General features: G+C 38.1%; 1 protein-coding gene across 9 annotated transcripts in view; it reads right to left on the bottom strand.

The window, feature by feature from the left end:
• Window positions 1–15,944, bottom strand: part of MTCL1 (microtubule crosslinking factor 1) — a 170,586-nt gene that overhangs the window by 43,524 nt on the left and 111,118 nt on the right. For 5 of the 9 annotated variants that reach the window (XM_020985524.2, XM_020985525.2, XM_020985527.2 and 2 more), the window contains 3 exons: window positions 11,965–12,087; window positions 7,417–7,647; window positions 6,386–6,562 (listed from right to left, as the gene is read on the bottom strand). In XM_020985524.2, coding sequence (XP_020841183.1) covers window positions 6,386–6,562; window positions 7,417–7,647; window positions 11,965–12,087 — 531 coding nt within the window. The remainder of the gene's footprint in view (window positions 1–6,385; window positions 6,563–7,416; window positions 7,648–11,964; window positions 12,088–15,944) is intronic. The other 4 variants (XM_020985528.2, XM_020985530.2, XM_020985531.2 and 1 more) reach the window with 2 other exon arrangements.

The raw sequence follows: 15,944 nt of genomic DNA, 5'->3' as shown, positions 1-15,944 counted from the left end.
AGCTTCATTTATAAAACATTGCAAAGAAGCAGGACATACAATTATGGGCAGTATTATCTCATGCAATAGTAAGAAAAAAATTAGTTGAGAAGCAAAAATGCTTGCAGAGAGCTCTACACAAGACATCAGGTGAACCAAACTATCTGTGAAGCATTGAAAGGTGAGTTGGGAAGAAGGGTAACACAAAGATGTGACATGAAACAGCTCTCTAACATTTTCATGACAATCTGTTCTCATCATTGACAATACTGAAAACACTGCCCTTGGTTTTCACCACTTCAGTACCTGATGTGAGGAGGTGGCAAGAGGAGTTCAGAAAATGCAGTCAGGAAGAAGGGCTGGAATGAATGACTAAAGTAGAATTTGTTAAATGCTTGATAATAATGATGATGATGATAACTTTAAGGTTTGCAAAACACTTCACAAACATCAACTGATTCTATTCTCCCTAGGAGGTTCCATTATTATCCACATTTTACAGATGGGGAAACTGAGGAAGACAGAAGTTAAGTGACTTGCCTAAGGTCACACAGCTAGTAAATGGCTTGAGATCAACTTAAATGAAAGTTAAACTTCTTTCACTGCACCACATGGCTGCCTACCTACCAAACACTATGCTAAGTACTGGAGATACGAATATAAAAATGAGCCTTTGGAACTAGCCAAATACATACAGGAGAAATCTGTACTGAGAGTGACAGTGATCCAGTTTTAAAAGTGCTCAAGGATCAGTTTTCAGAGAAAGAAAGAATAAAAGAATGAAAAGATCATACATAGTACCATTAGCAATAAGAGGCAACCAAGGGAACAGTAACAATTATGAATTCACATCTTTATAAAATCTCTAAGAATTATATATATATGTATGTATGTATATGTATGTATATGTATGTATGTATGTATATATGTGTGGTGTGTGTGTCTGTGTGTGTGTATGATATCCTTGCTGAAGGCATGGAAAGGAGATGTTGCGGTTATCTTTAGACAGTTGGTTTTCTTTAGACAATCACATCTTTAATGTTATAAACTGACTGAGAGGAATAAAGAATAGACAATCACACTTGAAAAACAAAGTGGATGAGGAACATAAGCCAACTAGTTTATGACATGCAGCTGGATGGAAAAGCAAATGAGTTAATTCATCAGCATATATATCTTAGACTTGCACAGGGATAATCAATTCAGCCTGAAATTGAATAGGAGGAAGAAATGGGGCACTATCACATCTGAGAAACTGAAGTGCTTTCGTTGACTCCTGAATCGGATCGGTATTGGTGAATATCCAAGCTGCTTATTGTCCCTTACTTCCCCCCCCCCACACACAAAAAAGGTTACCACCATTATCCTGATGATTCTATACCATTAAATTGCAGGTAACCCAAAGGATAGTGGAAAGATACATGGCCTTTGTAAATAAGTTATTGTTCAGGTGTCTGGCTCTCCATGGCCCCATTTGGGGTTTTCTTGGCAAAGATACTAGAGTGGTTGGCTATCTCCTTCTCTAGCTCATTTTACAGGTGAGGAACTGAGACAAACAAGGTGAAATGACTTGCCCAGGGTCACATAGCTGGCAAGTGTCTGAAGCCAGATTTGAACTCAGGAAGCAGAGTCTTCCTGGTTCCTAGCCCAGTGCTCTATCCACTGTGCCACCTAGTTACCCAAGTAAGCTATGGGATTTTGCCAATGATAACTTGAATATACAAGAAATGGATTGAAAAGTATTATCAAAGATCTGTATAACCAGAAAAGTGGATCGGTCACGTAGTGAGTGAGGTATAATAAGGAGGCAGCTTAAGTATTACACTGGTATTCACAAAATATTAAAAGAATCAGAAGAAAGTTTAACACAAGAGAGAACCTCTATAAAGGATTTTAAATGAGTGGCATCCACACAGGATGAGAAGGTATACATGAGTTGCTATGCACACTAATGGATAGATTATCCATGCTGATGTCATTATGAAAGAAAGGAAGCTTTCCATTAAAGTGGGTATCCTACATAAACAAAGTATCTTTTAAGATTGCTATTATAGAGACTGCACAGTACGGTGGAAAGGGTATTGGGCTGGTAATCAGGAAACAGCTTTAACTCTTGGTTCCAATACTTAAGAACAGCTTGGAGCTTCAGTTTACTTATCTATACAATTGGAATAGCAGTCTTTAAACTATCTAGCTCACGGGATCATTGTATTTAAAGTATTATGTTAATGTGAACTATTATTTTTGATATGTAAAGCAATGTTGACCAGGAAAGCATAATATTCTCTCTCAGTTAGGTAAGCACATCTGCAGGAATATGGACCGCTAGGTGGCAAAGTGGTTAGAGCACCAGGCTTGGAATCAGGATGGCCTGAGTTCAGTTCCAGCCTGAGACACCTAATAGCTGTGTGACCCTGGGCAAGTCACTTAACCCAGTTTGCCTCAGTTTCCTCATCTGTAAAATCAGTTGGAAAAGGAAATGGCAAACCACTCCAGTGTCTTTGTCAGGAAAGCGCCATATGGAATCACAAAGAGTCAGACATGACGGAATAACAACATTTTCAGGGTGCCTAGCCATTCATTTCACATGGTACTACTATTTACCTGGCACCAGGGTTCCTAAATGTCAGAAACAATATTTGATAGGGGTGAGTGAATGAATGGGCAAGACTTTAAAGTAATGTCAGATGTCAAATAGCTTACTAAGAATTACATAATACTTTTGTTTCTCCTTTCTAATAGCTTTTCATTTGGTTTTTATGTGCACTGATGTTGCTGGAGAAACTTGTCTGTGCCTGCTTAAGACATACTTATACTGGGAATAAAAATGGAATGGAATGGAAAAATATTTATTAAGCAGTTATTGTGTGCAGAGCAATGTCCTCAGCACTAAGCTATTTCCATAACCTATTGCAATGGGAAAAGGTGGTAGGAAGCAGTGCTGAAGTGGTACAGGTATATAGAATAATAGGATCAAAAGATTAGGGATCAGAAGGAATCTTAGGGATCCTCTACTCCAAACACGGCATTTTATAAATAAGGAAAGTGAGGCCCAGAGAGATGTAAAATGACTTGCCTCAAGCCATGCAGGTACTCAATAGGCAGAACCAGGTTTCATTTAAAAAGAAGGTAAAACTTTTTGACATGTAACGATTATTCAAAACTACTTCCAAGGCTTCCTTAAGTTAGACTGAAAGATTGATAGATAGGACATTTATTATGTGCTTACTGGGTCATGTATACAGTAATTTGTGTAAAATATGAAATTTCTGGCCCTTCAAAGATGTGACAAATGCTGCCATCTCTTATAACCAACTGTGAGAATTCCAAAGGTGAGGCAAAACAAAAATCAAAGTGCAGACATGAAGCTCAGCCCCATTTCACTATTCTGCATATCTTCTTGACTGCTTTTCCAGTTACTATGGCCAAAGAAGGCCCCATCTGCCCATAAGCTTTAAATGTTCTACTGAACACAAATCTCTGTATAAATGTTCCCTGGCTAATAATAGTGTTCATCTGAGCAAGAGGCAAGCCTCATAGCTGAGAATGTTCTCATCCAAACAGCTGTTGCTTACAGTAGATTTCATATATCTATTTCCTTCAAAGCCACGTTAATGATGTCATGTGCACATGAGCAACTAAGCCAAGCCAATCTCACCTCTGGTTTAGATGACACTATCATAAGCCTTCACCATTAAAATTTAAGTTGTACTTAATGGATCCCATCCTACTAAACACACCTGCATCTTCATCACATACCATGTGCAGCAGACCCACATATGTCTGACTATTCGGAGAAAAGGGGATTATTTAGGTCTAGGTGAAGGAAGATGAAGGGGATATTAAATATGCTGTTGTGGTAAAGTTATTACTGCCCAATTTTTGCATCTTTCTATTTTTTTTATGGCTATTGTGTGGAAACCTAAGCTGGTTCATTTCTCTATTTCTTCTTACCAAACAGATCTGAATGTGACCCAGAGGAGCAACCATCACATTCTGAAATGCAGCAGGCTAATGCCTTAGCAGTCATTTAAAAAATTGCTACTTGGGTGAACAAACTCATTATTCAGAGACCCTTGCATTTCATCATATCACAAAAAAAGAAAGAAAAGAATGGAAAATATTAGCAGATAGCAAAATATTATTAGCAAATAGAGTAACATGTCATTGCTTAACTAGATCACGGCTGGAAAAATAATTTCCTGACCTAAAACCTCTCCGTGGATATCAACATTGTGACGTATCTTCTATTTTATGTATATTTTATTTTACCCTTTTAACTAAATGTTTTATTTTTTGAGTCAAACAATTTTGGCATTAAATTCAGCTAAGTATTTATAGAAAACAGCTATTGTGTTGTAGAAAATGGATTTCTGCAGTGGGGGAGGGAAAAGCATTTGGGAGGCAAAGAAGCCAAACAAAAATGTACTTCTTTACTGGGGCCAAGAATCTTGCCTTTCCCCCCACTCCTCAATTGGCAAGAAGTCAAGTGTCTGATGGCAAACTCCTTACTCCCCTAACTCAAGGAGGTTCCCTGCTGAGTGGGGGCTGGAGTTAGAGGCAGCTGTTACAGTGTCATATACACAGGGAGTGCCCAGTAAATCTTGGAAACTGTGGGGTTGGACTCAGGCCCAAGGTGACCACATCCATCAATATTCACCCGGTCCAGCCCAGCCCAGAACACAGAAATCTCTGGTCTCTAGATAAGTTGAAACTTTGTTGGGTCTATTGAGAAGTGGACAAAGAAAACAGGGATAAAGAAGACCAGGAAAAAAAAAAAGACCTTATTAAAGGGTTGGTATTGAGTGAATAACCAGTTTTACTTTGAATACTTGAGGTGTCTTCTAGATACTACATTTCTATTCCAGAGTCCATATGGTACCAATGGCACAATTTAGAGTGTTAGTTTGGGTCTGCTGTGTTATATTTTTATGGTATTTGGCAGCATTGGTAATTATTTTAAAATTACAAAATTAAAATCACACTGTTCTTTATGCTGGCTTTAATGAAAACAAACGCCTCATATCAAAGATTTGTATTTTTGGCATGACTTTTCAGATGGCCCAAAGGAAAACCTGAAGTGTTTTTTACATGTTTGGGCATATTTTTTCCTTCTGTATCTTTTTTTTCTCATTTGGTCAGAATCCCATGCAATGATGCTGTTAATGCTAAGTCAGATGGTTATCAGATGCCGGGGGTTATGTACGTCTGGGCCAAGTACCATCTCCAGAAGTGAAATTCACACTTGCCAGCTTGCCAAAATGACAGCCCTGTATGATCCCCTGACTCTTCGTCAGTAGCACATGTATCTTAAATGATTTTTTTTTCCAGTAGTGGTGATAACTTTGCACTGGGCAATCAATTCTCTTTCCTCAGCTCCTATTGAGAACAAGAGTACACATTTCTAAGGCAGCTGACCAGTTTCATGGAGGGAGTGTGTGACTAGGGAAGCCAGACCATTTCACTGGCCTCCAACCCATGTACTTGGCCTCAAAGAACATGGAGGCAGCTAGGTGGTGCAGTGGATACAGAGGCTGAACCTGGAATCAGAAAGGTCTGAGTTCAAATCTGGCCTCGGATACTTACTTGCAATGTGACCCTGGGCAAGTCACTTAACTGCTGTCTGCCTCAGTTTCCTCAATTGTAAAATGAGGGTAATGATAGCGCTTGCCTCACATGGGTTGTTGTGAGGATCAAATAAGATCATATTCGCGCTTAGCGTAGAGGCTTGAACAGAATAGGCCCTACAGAAATGCTTGTTTTTCCTCAAAGGCACCATGTAGTAAGTAAACAAACTAACCAGCCCACACAAAGAAAGGGCAGTGATAATGATGTGATTCAGCATAAATATTGTATAATAACAGGTCGCCATAAGAGCAGAGGTTTAAAGTTTATCAAGTATGTGCCTTATAAGAGCCCTGGGAGGTAGGTAGTATAAATATTGTTACCTTCATTTGACAGATAAGCAAACTGAGTCTCAGAGAGGGTGTAACTTGCCCAAGGTCATGCAGGAAATGCCCCAACAGAGACTGAACCCACATCTTCTAACTACAAGTCCAACATCAATGCCACTTTTCCATGAGCAGCTGCCTTTCCTGGAATTTTCCAATAATTAAAGTCATCCTCAAATGGAATGGACCATTTACAAGATAACCAGAGGTATTCAAACAGAGGCTGGTTGTCTGCTTTCAAGGTTACTAGAAGGAACATTCATCCATCTACCAGGCAGCTGAAATGGATGAGCTGAAGTTTTTTCATACTCTGGGATTCTATTGTTTTACTGTTCAAGGTAGTGGTGTTATAGGCAGATGCCATGATATTGACTTGTTGTTGGAGGCTGTGGAATGGGAGAATTCTACTCGATGTTAGAGTTAAAAATATTTGGTGCCCAGGGTACCCTGCATACCTGCTTTTGGTGCTGCAGTATCTCTGCAGTTTGTAGCTCCGGTTCATCGTCATCAATTTCCATGCTGGAATTTTGGGAATAATACTCCATTGGGGACCCAACTCCTCTCTCTTCATCATCCTCATCTTTTTGTTCAGAATGAACTCCAAGTCCTGGTAAAGTCTCAGGATGCTCCATCTAAAAGTAGCAATACATTGTACCTACAGTGCCCACTTTTAACAATAACAGAGCCTCCCCATTTTTCTCCAGCCCACCTTTGATTATTTGGGGACAGTATTCCACTTTGGAAATTAAAGTCGTTGGCTTCTCAGGCCTTGGTTACACACATTCTGGAGATTAGTACTTCCTTCAGAGAACAGGCAGGGTTAGTGATAGAAAAGCCTTTCTGATCAGTCACTTTTTTTTTCTCTCACAGAGTTATTATTTGAAAAAAATACAGGATGAAGAGGCTGAATTTATTAGTTAACATGAACTTTTTTTTTTAACAGTCTGGGGCTTTTAATTATCCGTAAGCATCTATGCCCTTGGTCCCTGAAAACAGAGTTAGTTGAAGTCTTTTTTTTAAAAAATACATTCTTCTTGGGAGGAAAGGGAGCCACTTTCTCTCTCTCTCTCTTCTGCCCACATTATTTTCTAACATTGCATAGCCTTTCCATCTCAATATTCAGACAAACCCCCATAAGGAACAAAATAACAACAGAAAGATAAAAAAGCCAAACACAACCCATGCCATGCCTCTAAAAAGGTGATAAGGTTCATTTTCAGGGGAACAGACCATCTTGGTGACTTGTTAGGTTCTTTCCAGTTTCAGCCTCTAAGAATATTAGAAGTATAAAGGGATTCAGGTTGAGAATTATAATTTCAATTTCTTCCCATTAGACACTGCCTTTGTGAGCCCAGTGCCAGGATCTAGAGTCTCCCTTCCCCTTCTCCCATTGTGCCAGGTACTCTTTCTGCATTCTGGCCTCTGGAGGTGGCCCGCCTGCCTCAGGTCAGTGCTGCCATTCCCCGAGAGAGAGAGGAGTGAGTACCTCCATGAAATCCTCTGTTTCCTCCTCTCCTTTCTTGCCCCGCCTCCAGTGTTTCAGAAGCCATTTGAGCTTGACATAGAAGAGGAAAGTGTTCTGCCTGAAGTGACGGAGATCCTGCTGCAACAAGTTCTTCTCTTCCTCCCATGTCCTCCGCTCTAGGGTGTTCTGCAAGGACAGGCTCTGGACTTCTAGCTCCTTCCGGCGCAAGGCATACAGGTGCTCCTGCTCCATCTTGAACAATACAAATGAGAGAGTATAGAAAGGCTGCCAGTCCTGGAAGGAACACAATTTGCCCAAATAGACCAAATCCCAACGAAGTGCAACTTATATCCCGATACCTGGCAAAGGCGCTACTTTCCCAGAGCCTTGAAACACCAAAAAATCTTGAGTCCCTGTGTTTCACTGCACAAATCAACCTCTGATAAGAAGTCGATTATATTTCATAAGTTTCTTCAATCATCGGGGTAAGTACTATTCAAACACAAAGCAACGATATTACTAGTATTACTCAGATCCTTTCAGAATGTTCTCCAAGACTTCCAAACCTTGCCAGGGCAAATATTCTCTGACCATGTCAGCTGGAGTTGCCTAAAATGTCAAACCCAATTTCCTCTTGGCAAGAGAGGTATGTCATTTGAGTGTGTAAAGGCACCACGCAGGCCCTAATAATCCTAGGGTAGAAAAAGATTTCCCCTTTACCTCCTACCCAGGCCTAACTAGAAAGGAAACAACCTAAGCAAGAAATAATTTGTGTAGTTACCAGTGTAGACAAAACTACGTCTCTTAAAGTGATGACGAATCTTTCCCTCTGTTGAATACACTCTTACAGATAAAGGAAAGCACAAAATTAAATTACTTTAATAATATGGTACCATAAAAATTCCATCCTTGAAAAGGACCCACAGGTACAAAAATATCTATAGCAGATCTTTTTGTGGCGGCCAAGAATTGGAAATTGAGGGGATGCCCATCAATTGGGGAATGGCTGAACAAGTTGTGGTATATGCATGTAATGGAATACTATTGTTCCATAAGAAATGATGAGCAGGAAGACTTCAGAAAAACCTGGAGAGACTTACATGAACTGATGCTAAGTGAAGTGAACAGAACCAGGAGAACATTATACACAATAACAGCAACATTGCACAATGACTAACTGATAGACTTAGATCTTCTCAGCAATGCAAGGATCTAAGACAACTCCAAAAGACTCATGATGGAAAATGCTATCCACATCCAGAAAAAGAACTATGGAGTCTGAATGCAGATCAAAGCATACTTTTGCTTTTTTTTTCTTTCTTTCTTGTAACTTCTCCCATTAGTTCTATTTCTTCTTTACAGTATGACTAATGTGAAAGTATGTGTAACATGAAGTAGATGTATAGCCTATATCAGATTGTATGCCATCTTGGGGAGGGGAGAGGGAGAAAATTTGGAACTCAAAATCTTATGGAATTGAATCCTGAAAAGTAAAAATAAATAAATAAATATCCCATTCTTACCATGTACTTCATATTAGCATACCTCTTGGAGAAATAATTGCCCTGGTCAGAATCAAAACTTTTCAATCTCTACATTAGTCTTGTATCTTTGACCTGTGTAAGCTTTTTTTTGCTTCCCTCCCCAGATTCGAATGGCCTAAATATACATGGAACAGTGGACCAAATGTGCCAGCACACTGTGGAGTTATATTCCCTCAGGGCAAGGGCCAGTAGGAATAGTCCTGCAGGATATGTTGGTACACCCAAGTCAAACTCTATGCATGACTTTCCTTTAAAAAATATTTACTGAACACCTGTTATATAATGGCATAACAGCCGAAGATGCAGGTGGGAAGTCTCATTCTGTCTTTTTCACAAGGAAGATCAAGTTGATGTCTATGAATATCAGAATATTGCAACCCACAGTTAATGGCTGAGGGCATTTTGATTCATTGCACAGATATATGTCTGGTGTGAATCCCAATCCAAATATTCTTTTCCAAGGGTAAACAATTCTAAGACCAAGGAAATGGGATTTGGGAGAAAAAAATAAAGGCACTTAAATTGTTTTACTAAAGTGATTGCCTCTTTTAAGGTTTCAACATGACCTGATGTGCCACAGGAAACTAGAACAGGTCATGCAACTTAGCTTCAATGCCAAAGTAATCTCTAAAATGTGCCATTATATAATTACACTTTTAATATTTTGTCATGGTATCCAGTCAGGACTCTAGTGGCATCCGTAATAATGATGAGAATATCGTATCATTTTCCCCAAATATTTTCAAGTCTATTATCATAATGTCAGCTCTTACAAGCCAATACAAATAATGGCAGTGATGGAGATTTTATTCATCATCACATTCAACACCAAAGAATGAGCCATGAGGCATAAGTTGGTTTAATTTTATTTGAATGAGAAACCTCCACCATGAAGAATGGTGGGACGCTCTAATACCAGGTGTTACCTATTTAAAATGATCTCTGCGCTGTCCCATATTACTATTATCCACGGGCATAATTAGGAGACAGAGTGAATAGTTGCTCTAGATAAAGCCCAGAGTAGGGAGTCCCATCCTCTTTGACTAACTGATGCCATTATCCGTCACATCCTTCTTGAAACCCCTTTCTTGGCTTCCATAATATTATATTATCCTAGTATTCCCCCTATATTTCTTTCTGAAGATTCTATCTATCTTCTTCATTGGCTGCTTTTCCCTCTTCTCACAACTAGCTATGGATGTTTCCTAAAGCTCAGTCTTTGGATCTCTGTGTGGATTGAGGAACACTCAGCTTCTCACTCTGCACATAAAATCATCATAGCTAGTGATTTGAGTATATGACCCTTCTGCTCCCTGTCTCATTCATCTCACTCTTTCCCTGTTCCACTGCTTTGAGCTATAATGCTGAGTTGCAAAATACTACAGACAACCCCTCTCTTTACAACATGAAACTCCCTTTTTCAATCATGATCTTGGTGCTATATAGAAAATAGGAATGTGGATACCTACAACAAAACAAAACAAAAACCCCAAACAACTCAAACTCTGATTTTCCATGTAACATGCAAAGCCTTTATTTTTCTAGAATAATGAAATGCAAATTCTGACCTTCAATTCAAGCAAACCACTTTAATATTCCATTACATTATGTATATCACAATTTGTTTGGCTATTCCCCCAGTTGATGGGCATCCCTTATGCTTCCAGTTCTTTGCTACAACAAAAAGTGCTATTATAAACATTTGTAGATATGGGTCCTTTCCTTCTGGCAATATAAGACTACTAGTGGTTCCGCTGGGTCAGTACAGGCACAAACTTCTCTAAGACTCTTATATCCAGAGAGACGATTTTCAATGCATAAGCTTCTAAGGATATAAGGAACTCCAAAAAGATGGAGGCTTATGAATAATGATAGCCAATCCCTGCAAAAAAAGACATTTTTCAAGAAGTTGGAAACATGATTTTATACATGATCTGTACAATTTACAAAGCTCATGAAAGTGAGACCAGTTGTTTCTCAAGGATATTCATATCATTAAGAATGTGTACATGTGGTTTTTTTTAAAAGAAGCTATTCTAAGCCTTATTTGGTGTTTATAACTTAATTAGATACAGGCCTGAAGGGGATTGGATGTTCTGCAGGGGAGCCTGGAGGCAAGGTTTGCCTTTATCTGTGTTTCTCTTCCACCAGGAAACCTGGGAAAGGATTCGAGGGATAAGGGGGTAATTAGCTGGTATCAGCTGGTTCTGTACTAGCTAGAAGAATTAAGTAAGAGATAACTGAACTCATGATTATTTTCTGCAGACAATATTTCAGGGTAAGACCATCACTGTGGTTGGCACCTTATCTGGTACAACCAGGACTAGTAACTGTACTCTCAAAAGATATAGAAATACCAATGGTTCATGTTCAAATGGGCCTCCATGACTTTATTCATTGAAATTACAATGGGATAGATCTTGATCACGCATTAGGGAAAAACTTGTTGATTCTAAAGGTTATAAGATGCCAGGATACAGTACTAAAAAAGAAGGCCAAGGAATCAGGTGCTCTCTTTCTGGGATAACAAATATTGCAGGGTTATTGCATGACCTTCTGATATCTTTTCTGGGGTTGAGAGTCTATGATCCACTTTTATGCTGGCCATGTTGGGTTTTCTGGGACAGTCCTGATTTTGGGAAAAGAGAACATACTTTTAAAGACAATTTGCAAAAGACATATCTCTTGTGAGATTACATGTGTCAATTTACGGTTTGGGGAATATGACCATTGTATCTTCCTTTAAGACCTAGTTCAGAGGATCATAGAACTAGGATGAGAAGGGCTTAAGAGGCCATTTAATACAACCTATTCAATTTAGGGAGGCCTAAAGAAGTTAAGTGACTTGTCTAAGGTCACACACAAGTGTCAGAGGCAAGATATGAATCCAGTTCTCTAATTCTAGACCCAGTGTTCTTTCCACTGTACCTCGTCATTGTTCCTGATGGGAAAGAATATTAGGGTTCACAGCATGAAGACTCCAGACAAATTAGCAGTTCCAGTTAAGTCTGGCTTATGTAGTTACCTGGATGATCTTTGCTTTAAATTTTTCTTGATCCTCTTGGTGAAGTCTGGTCTCCTGCTCAAGCTGAGCCTGGAGCTCCTGTATCGATACATTCTGGACAGGTAAGACAGGGGTATCCCTGAGCTGATCAGCAGGATAAAGGGACAGGTTTAGTAGAGAGGTGAATTCTGACTGAGGTGAAAAATGTGTGGGGGAGACATGTACACAAGTCACAGTCATGGGCAGTGAGAAGTACACAGCGTATGTACACATGGGTCTGTAGCAATGGAGTGAGCAGGGTAGAATTTCATGGGGAGGAAGAATAAAGCATCAGATCTTACCACACACTTTTCAAAACTAACTGCATGATCTGAACAGAAAAGTCCACTATGATGAAAGAAAACACAAAAATACACCTATTTTTAATGATGTCTGTATAAGAAGGTAGGTAGGAGGTCATGCTTCATTTGAACAACTTAAAAACTTTCTGATACAAAATCTTGTTTTCTGTAGAAATCCCTATCTGCTACCATAACTGACAATTAGAAAAAGACTGTGGGGAAATCCAAGGCTCAGTCATTGTGGTTAACCCATGTTCAACTATTTCTTACTAATGATTGTCTTTTTGGCAAATATGCCAACCTTTTTAAAGTGTCTTTTAAAATCACATATCTAATATGGCCCTACTTTTTTCATATGAGAATCAACCTATGTACATCAAAGAAGGTATTTTTAATTTGGACTTCCATGTCACTTTGAATGTTTTTAATTTTCCATTCTGACTTGGACTTACACAAGTGTTCTATTTTGGTTTCTTTCTGGATAGAGTGTTAGATAGAATAGTCAGGAAGACCTGGTTTCAAATCCTATTTCTGAGACTTCATCAACAATGTGACCTATGTTGTCTGAGAATCAGTTTCCTCTTCCATAGTGAGGGTAATAGTACTTCACTATTGTAATGAGACCTAAATGAGATAATCTATAAAATGGCTGGTAAGCTTTAAAGTTCATTATAAATGTCAGTTATTATTATTTGTTCAAGGCCCATATACAGGTAAAGGAGCTGCTTCAGAAGAGGAATATAACAAACATCAAATTAGTCAATTTGAGATTAGAGAAGGCTGTGAAAAGATATAATGCTCTTTTTTTGTTCAATTAAGATTGACCATCTTTTACATTCAAGTGTTAAAGGGTCTATGGCTTTAATTTAAAATGTTATGTGTTTTGAGAAATGAAAACAGTGACAGCAGAATAAAAAAAATCTTTATCACTTTTTCTCCAGAATGACATGTCATCTGAGAAAATAATTTTGAATCATTAACTAATCAGAGAATTAGAGTAATCTACTGTAACAAAAATGTTGCCATTGCATGTTGTTTGTGATCTTTTAACCAATTCATTTTCTAGTGAATGTAACATTTACATTTCCTGACAGGATGTTACCTGTAATGTGGTGTGCCTATGAGAACATTTATTTGACCATTCTCTGATCTTTTAACATGAGGTTGTTACCGTTATCACAAAAAGTTCAGATTCAGAAAAAAAATTAACTTGTTTTTCTATCCAGATACTGAATTGGAGTGTTTTTCTCATTGAATTTATCTCTATCAAACTGTATACACTATACACTTAATAAGCGTAGAATTTAACATTTTAAAAATATCTTCCACCATCTTTAAATAAATCAGGTTACAAAACATTTGTACTAGAGTGTGTGCTAAAATGTCACTTTGGTGGCAAAAATGGCACCATATGTGTATGTATATTAGAAAACCTGACAGAAAAATACAAGTTCAGTTTCTACACTTCTTGACCAGTATACTTAGTTTTGGTCTAAACCTAGAGTATTTAACTTGAACAAAGAATGTTAAAGAATATAAAGACTTTTACTTGAAACAAGGATAAGGGCCTCATTGATGATCAATTTGACTTAAAATGGATACTTCTGTTCTAACACACAGCTATGAGGGCCACACATAATTCATAGAAACATACTTGGATTAGATTATTAATCTGATACAATGACATTGTCTCCTACTTTTTGGTTGCAAGTTTTATCCTATCTTATTGGACCAAGTATATTGAGGTAGTAATAACAATATGCAACTATATTTTCTTCCATTACAGTTTTACTATATATGAAATATTAAACCAATCTGGCCAGCTGCTCTTCAATCAGTATGCCAAATGTCACTCCAGTGTTACTTAAGATGATATGCTCATAGATATAAAACAGAAACGCAATACAACACCAATTGCAGCTTAGAATCATTCTCTGGCCACAAGACTGCAGAACATTCACAAGGATATGGAGGAACATGTAACATGTTTCGTGCTTCCAGTCCCCTCCCCCACTCAGTTTCAATTCTTACTCGCTTGGTCACTCACCACAATTTTGAAAATAAAAACCATTTCAAAATGCTTTATTAGATGCTTTGATTTTAGAACAAACAAATTCATTTTGATCGCTTTCTCAGAACAAGTCATTTAAACATGATACGGTCATTATTCACATTATATGCTGTCAAAACTCATTCCTCGGTATAGTATAATCCTCTTTACCTTTGTTAGTTGATTAAGAGCACATAGCTCTATTCCCACTCCACAGAGGACTCATTGTGTTTCTTACTATGGTTTATTTACCCTGACTCCCAAACATCCTGAGGACAGGTGGTTTATAAATTATCTTCTACCTTTCCAATCTTGACAAGCCAAAAACTAATGCTTTGCATTGCAGCCATGCCTAATGAAGCGGGTTACTATCACTGCTTTTGGGGATGAGTCCCATTGGCCAGGGCCAATTTTGTGATCATCGCTTTCAAATGCAGTGGATGATATCAGTGGTGTGTATAAATGCATAGTATGAAATCTTCATCTCTTTTTATTTCAGTTAACGTTTCTCAGTTCAGGAAGGAAGGATTTCAGATGCTCTGTGTACTCTCATGATTGAAAGAAAAAAAGAAAGGCTAAAGTAAAGAGCTGTGTGAGAATTCTGACTTTGAAACCTGACCACTGCCTTTGGGCAATGGCTGGACTCACTTATGTTTGAAATGTGACTGCTGCACATGGGTAGTGGCTTCTCTTTCAGAGCTATTTTTAAGGTACCCATCACATTCCAAACTACATACGATATATACAGGAAAGAGTGAGCTTCTTTCCACTTATACATGTAAATCTTCCAGACAACTTAATGAGTGCAAACAGGAGCATTGCTAAGAGATGAATTTAACCCACAGCATGAAAAACATGCCAGTGCCAAGTGAGATACATGGGCAGACACAAATGTCTGCCATTATAAATCCTGGCTTTTTGGATCAGTTCATTCTGATATGAGTTTTATAAAATCACTTCTAGTTGGTAACAACTTGTGTGTGAATGTGTCTAAATTCTGCTTTCTTTGGTCAATCTAACAAGATAAAGTAAGTGATGGTGTTTACAGTCTCATAGATTTAGGGCTAGAAAGGACCTTATAAGAAGTTGATATTCCAATTGATTCATTTTACAGATGAGGAAACTGAGGCTCAGCAAGTTTAAATAATTTGATCAAAATCATACAGGCTCTGAGCAATAGAGGGGCCTTGAACTTAGGTCTTCTGAGTCCAAATCCATGTTGCATTCATGGCACTAGGGTGTTTCCTTTTTGTTTGTAAGATGACTGTGAATATATGTTTTTTCTTTTTAGGTAATCAAATTCAGAGTTGCAAAACTTTTACAATGATACACATAAATGTACTTATAAATACATATAAATGTATATGTAAATGGAGTAGACCTGTGATTTCACTGGTATGAGAAACATCCAAGTGAGGAAATTCCTTTTACCAATCACAAGTCAATGCCCCTTTTCTGAAATAGATAATTCTAGAGAATCACCTAAAGCAGAAGTGCCAAATTCACAGACTGCAGGATTAAAATGTAACTGGGAAACATTTTACAAAATAAGTAAAAATATAATAGAAAATAGATATTAATGTTATATGTGGTTTTCCAAGTCACTTTGT

Source organism: Phascolarctos cinereus, unplaced genomic scaffold (genome assembly GCF_003287225.1).
Source record: "Phascolarctos cinereus isolate Bilbo 61053 unplaced genomic scaffold, phaCin_HiC Scaffold_4;HRSCAF=312, whole genome shotgun sequence".
NCBI lineage: Eukaryota > Metazoa > Chordata > Mammalia > Diprotodontia > Phascolarctidae > Phascolarctos > Phascolarctos cinereus.
The sequence above is the reverse complement of the archived record's forward strand: the minus strand, read 5'-3'. Positions and strand labels throughout refer to the sequence as shown.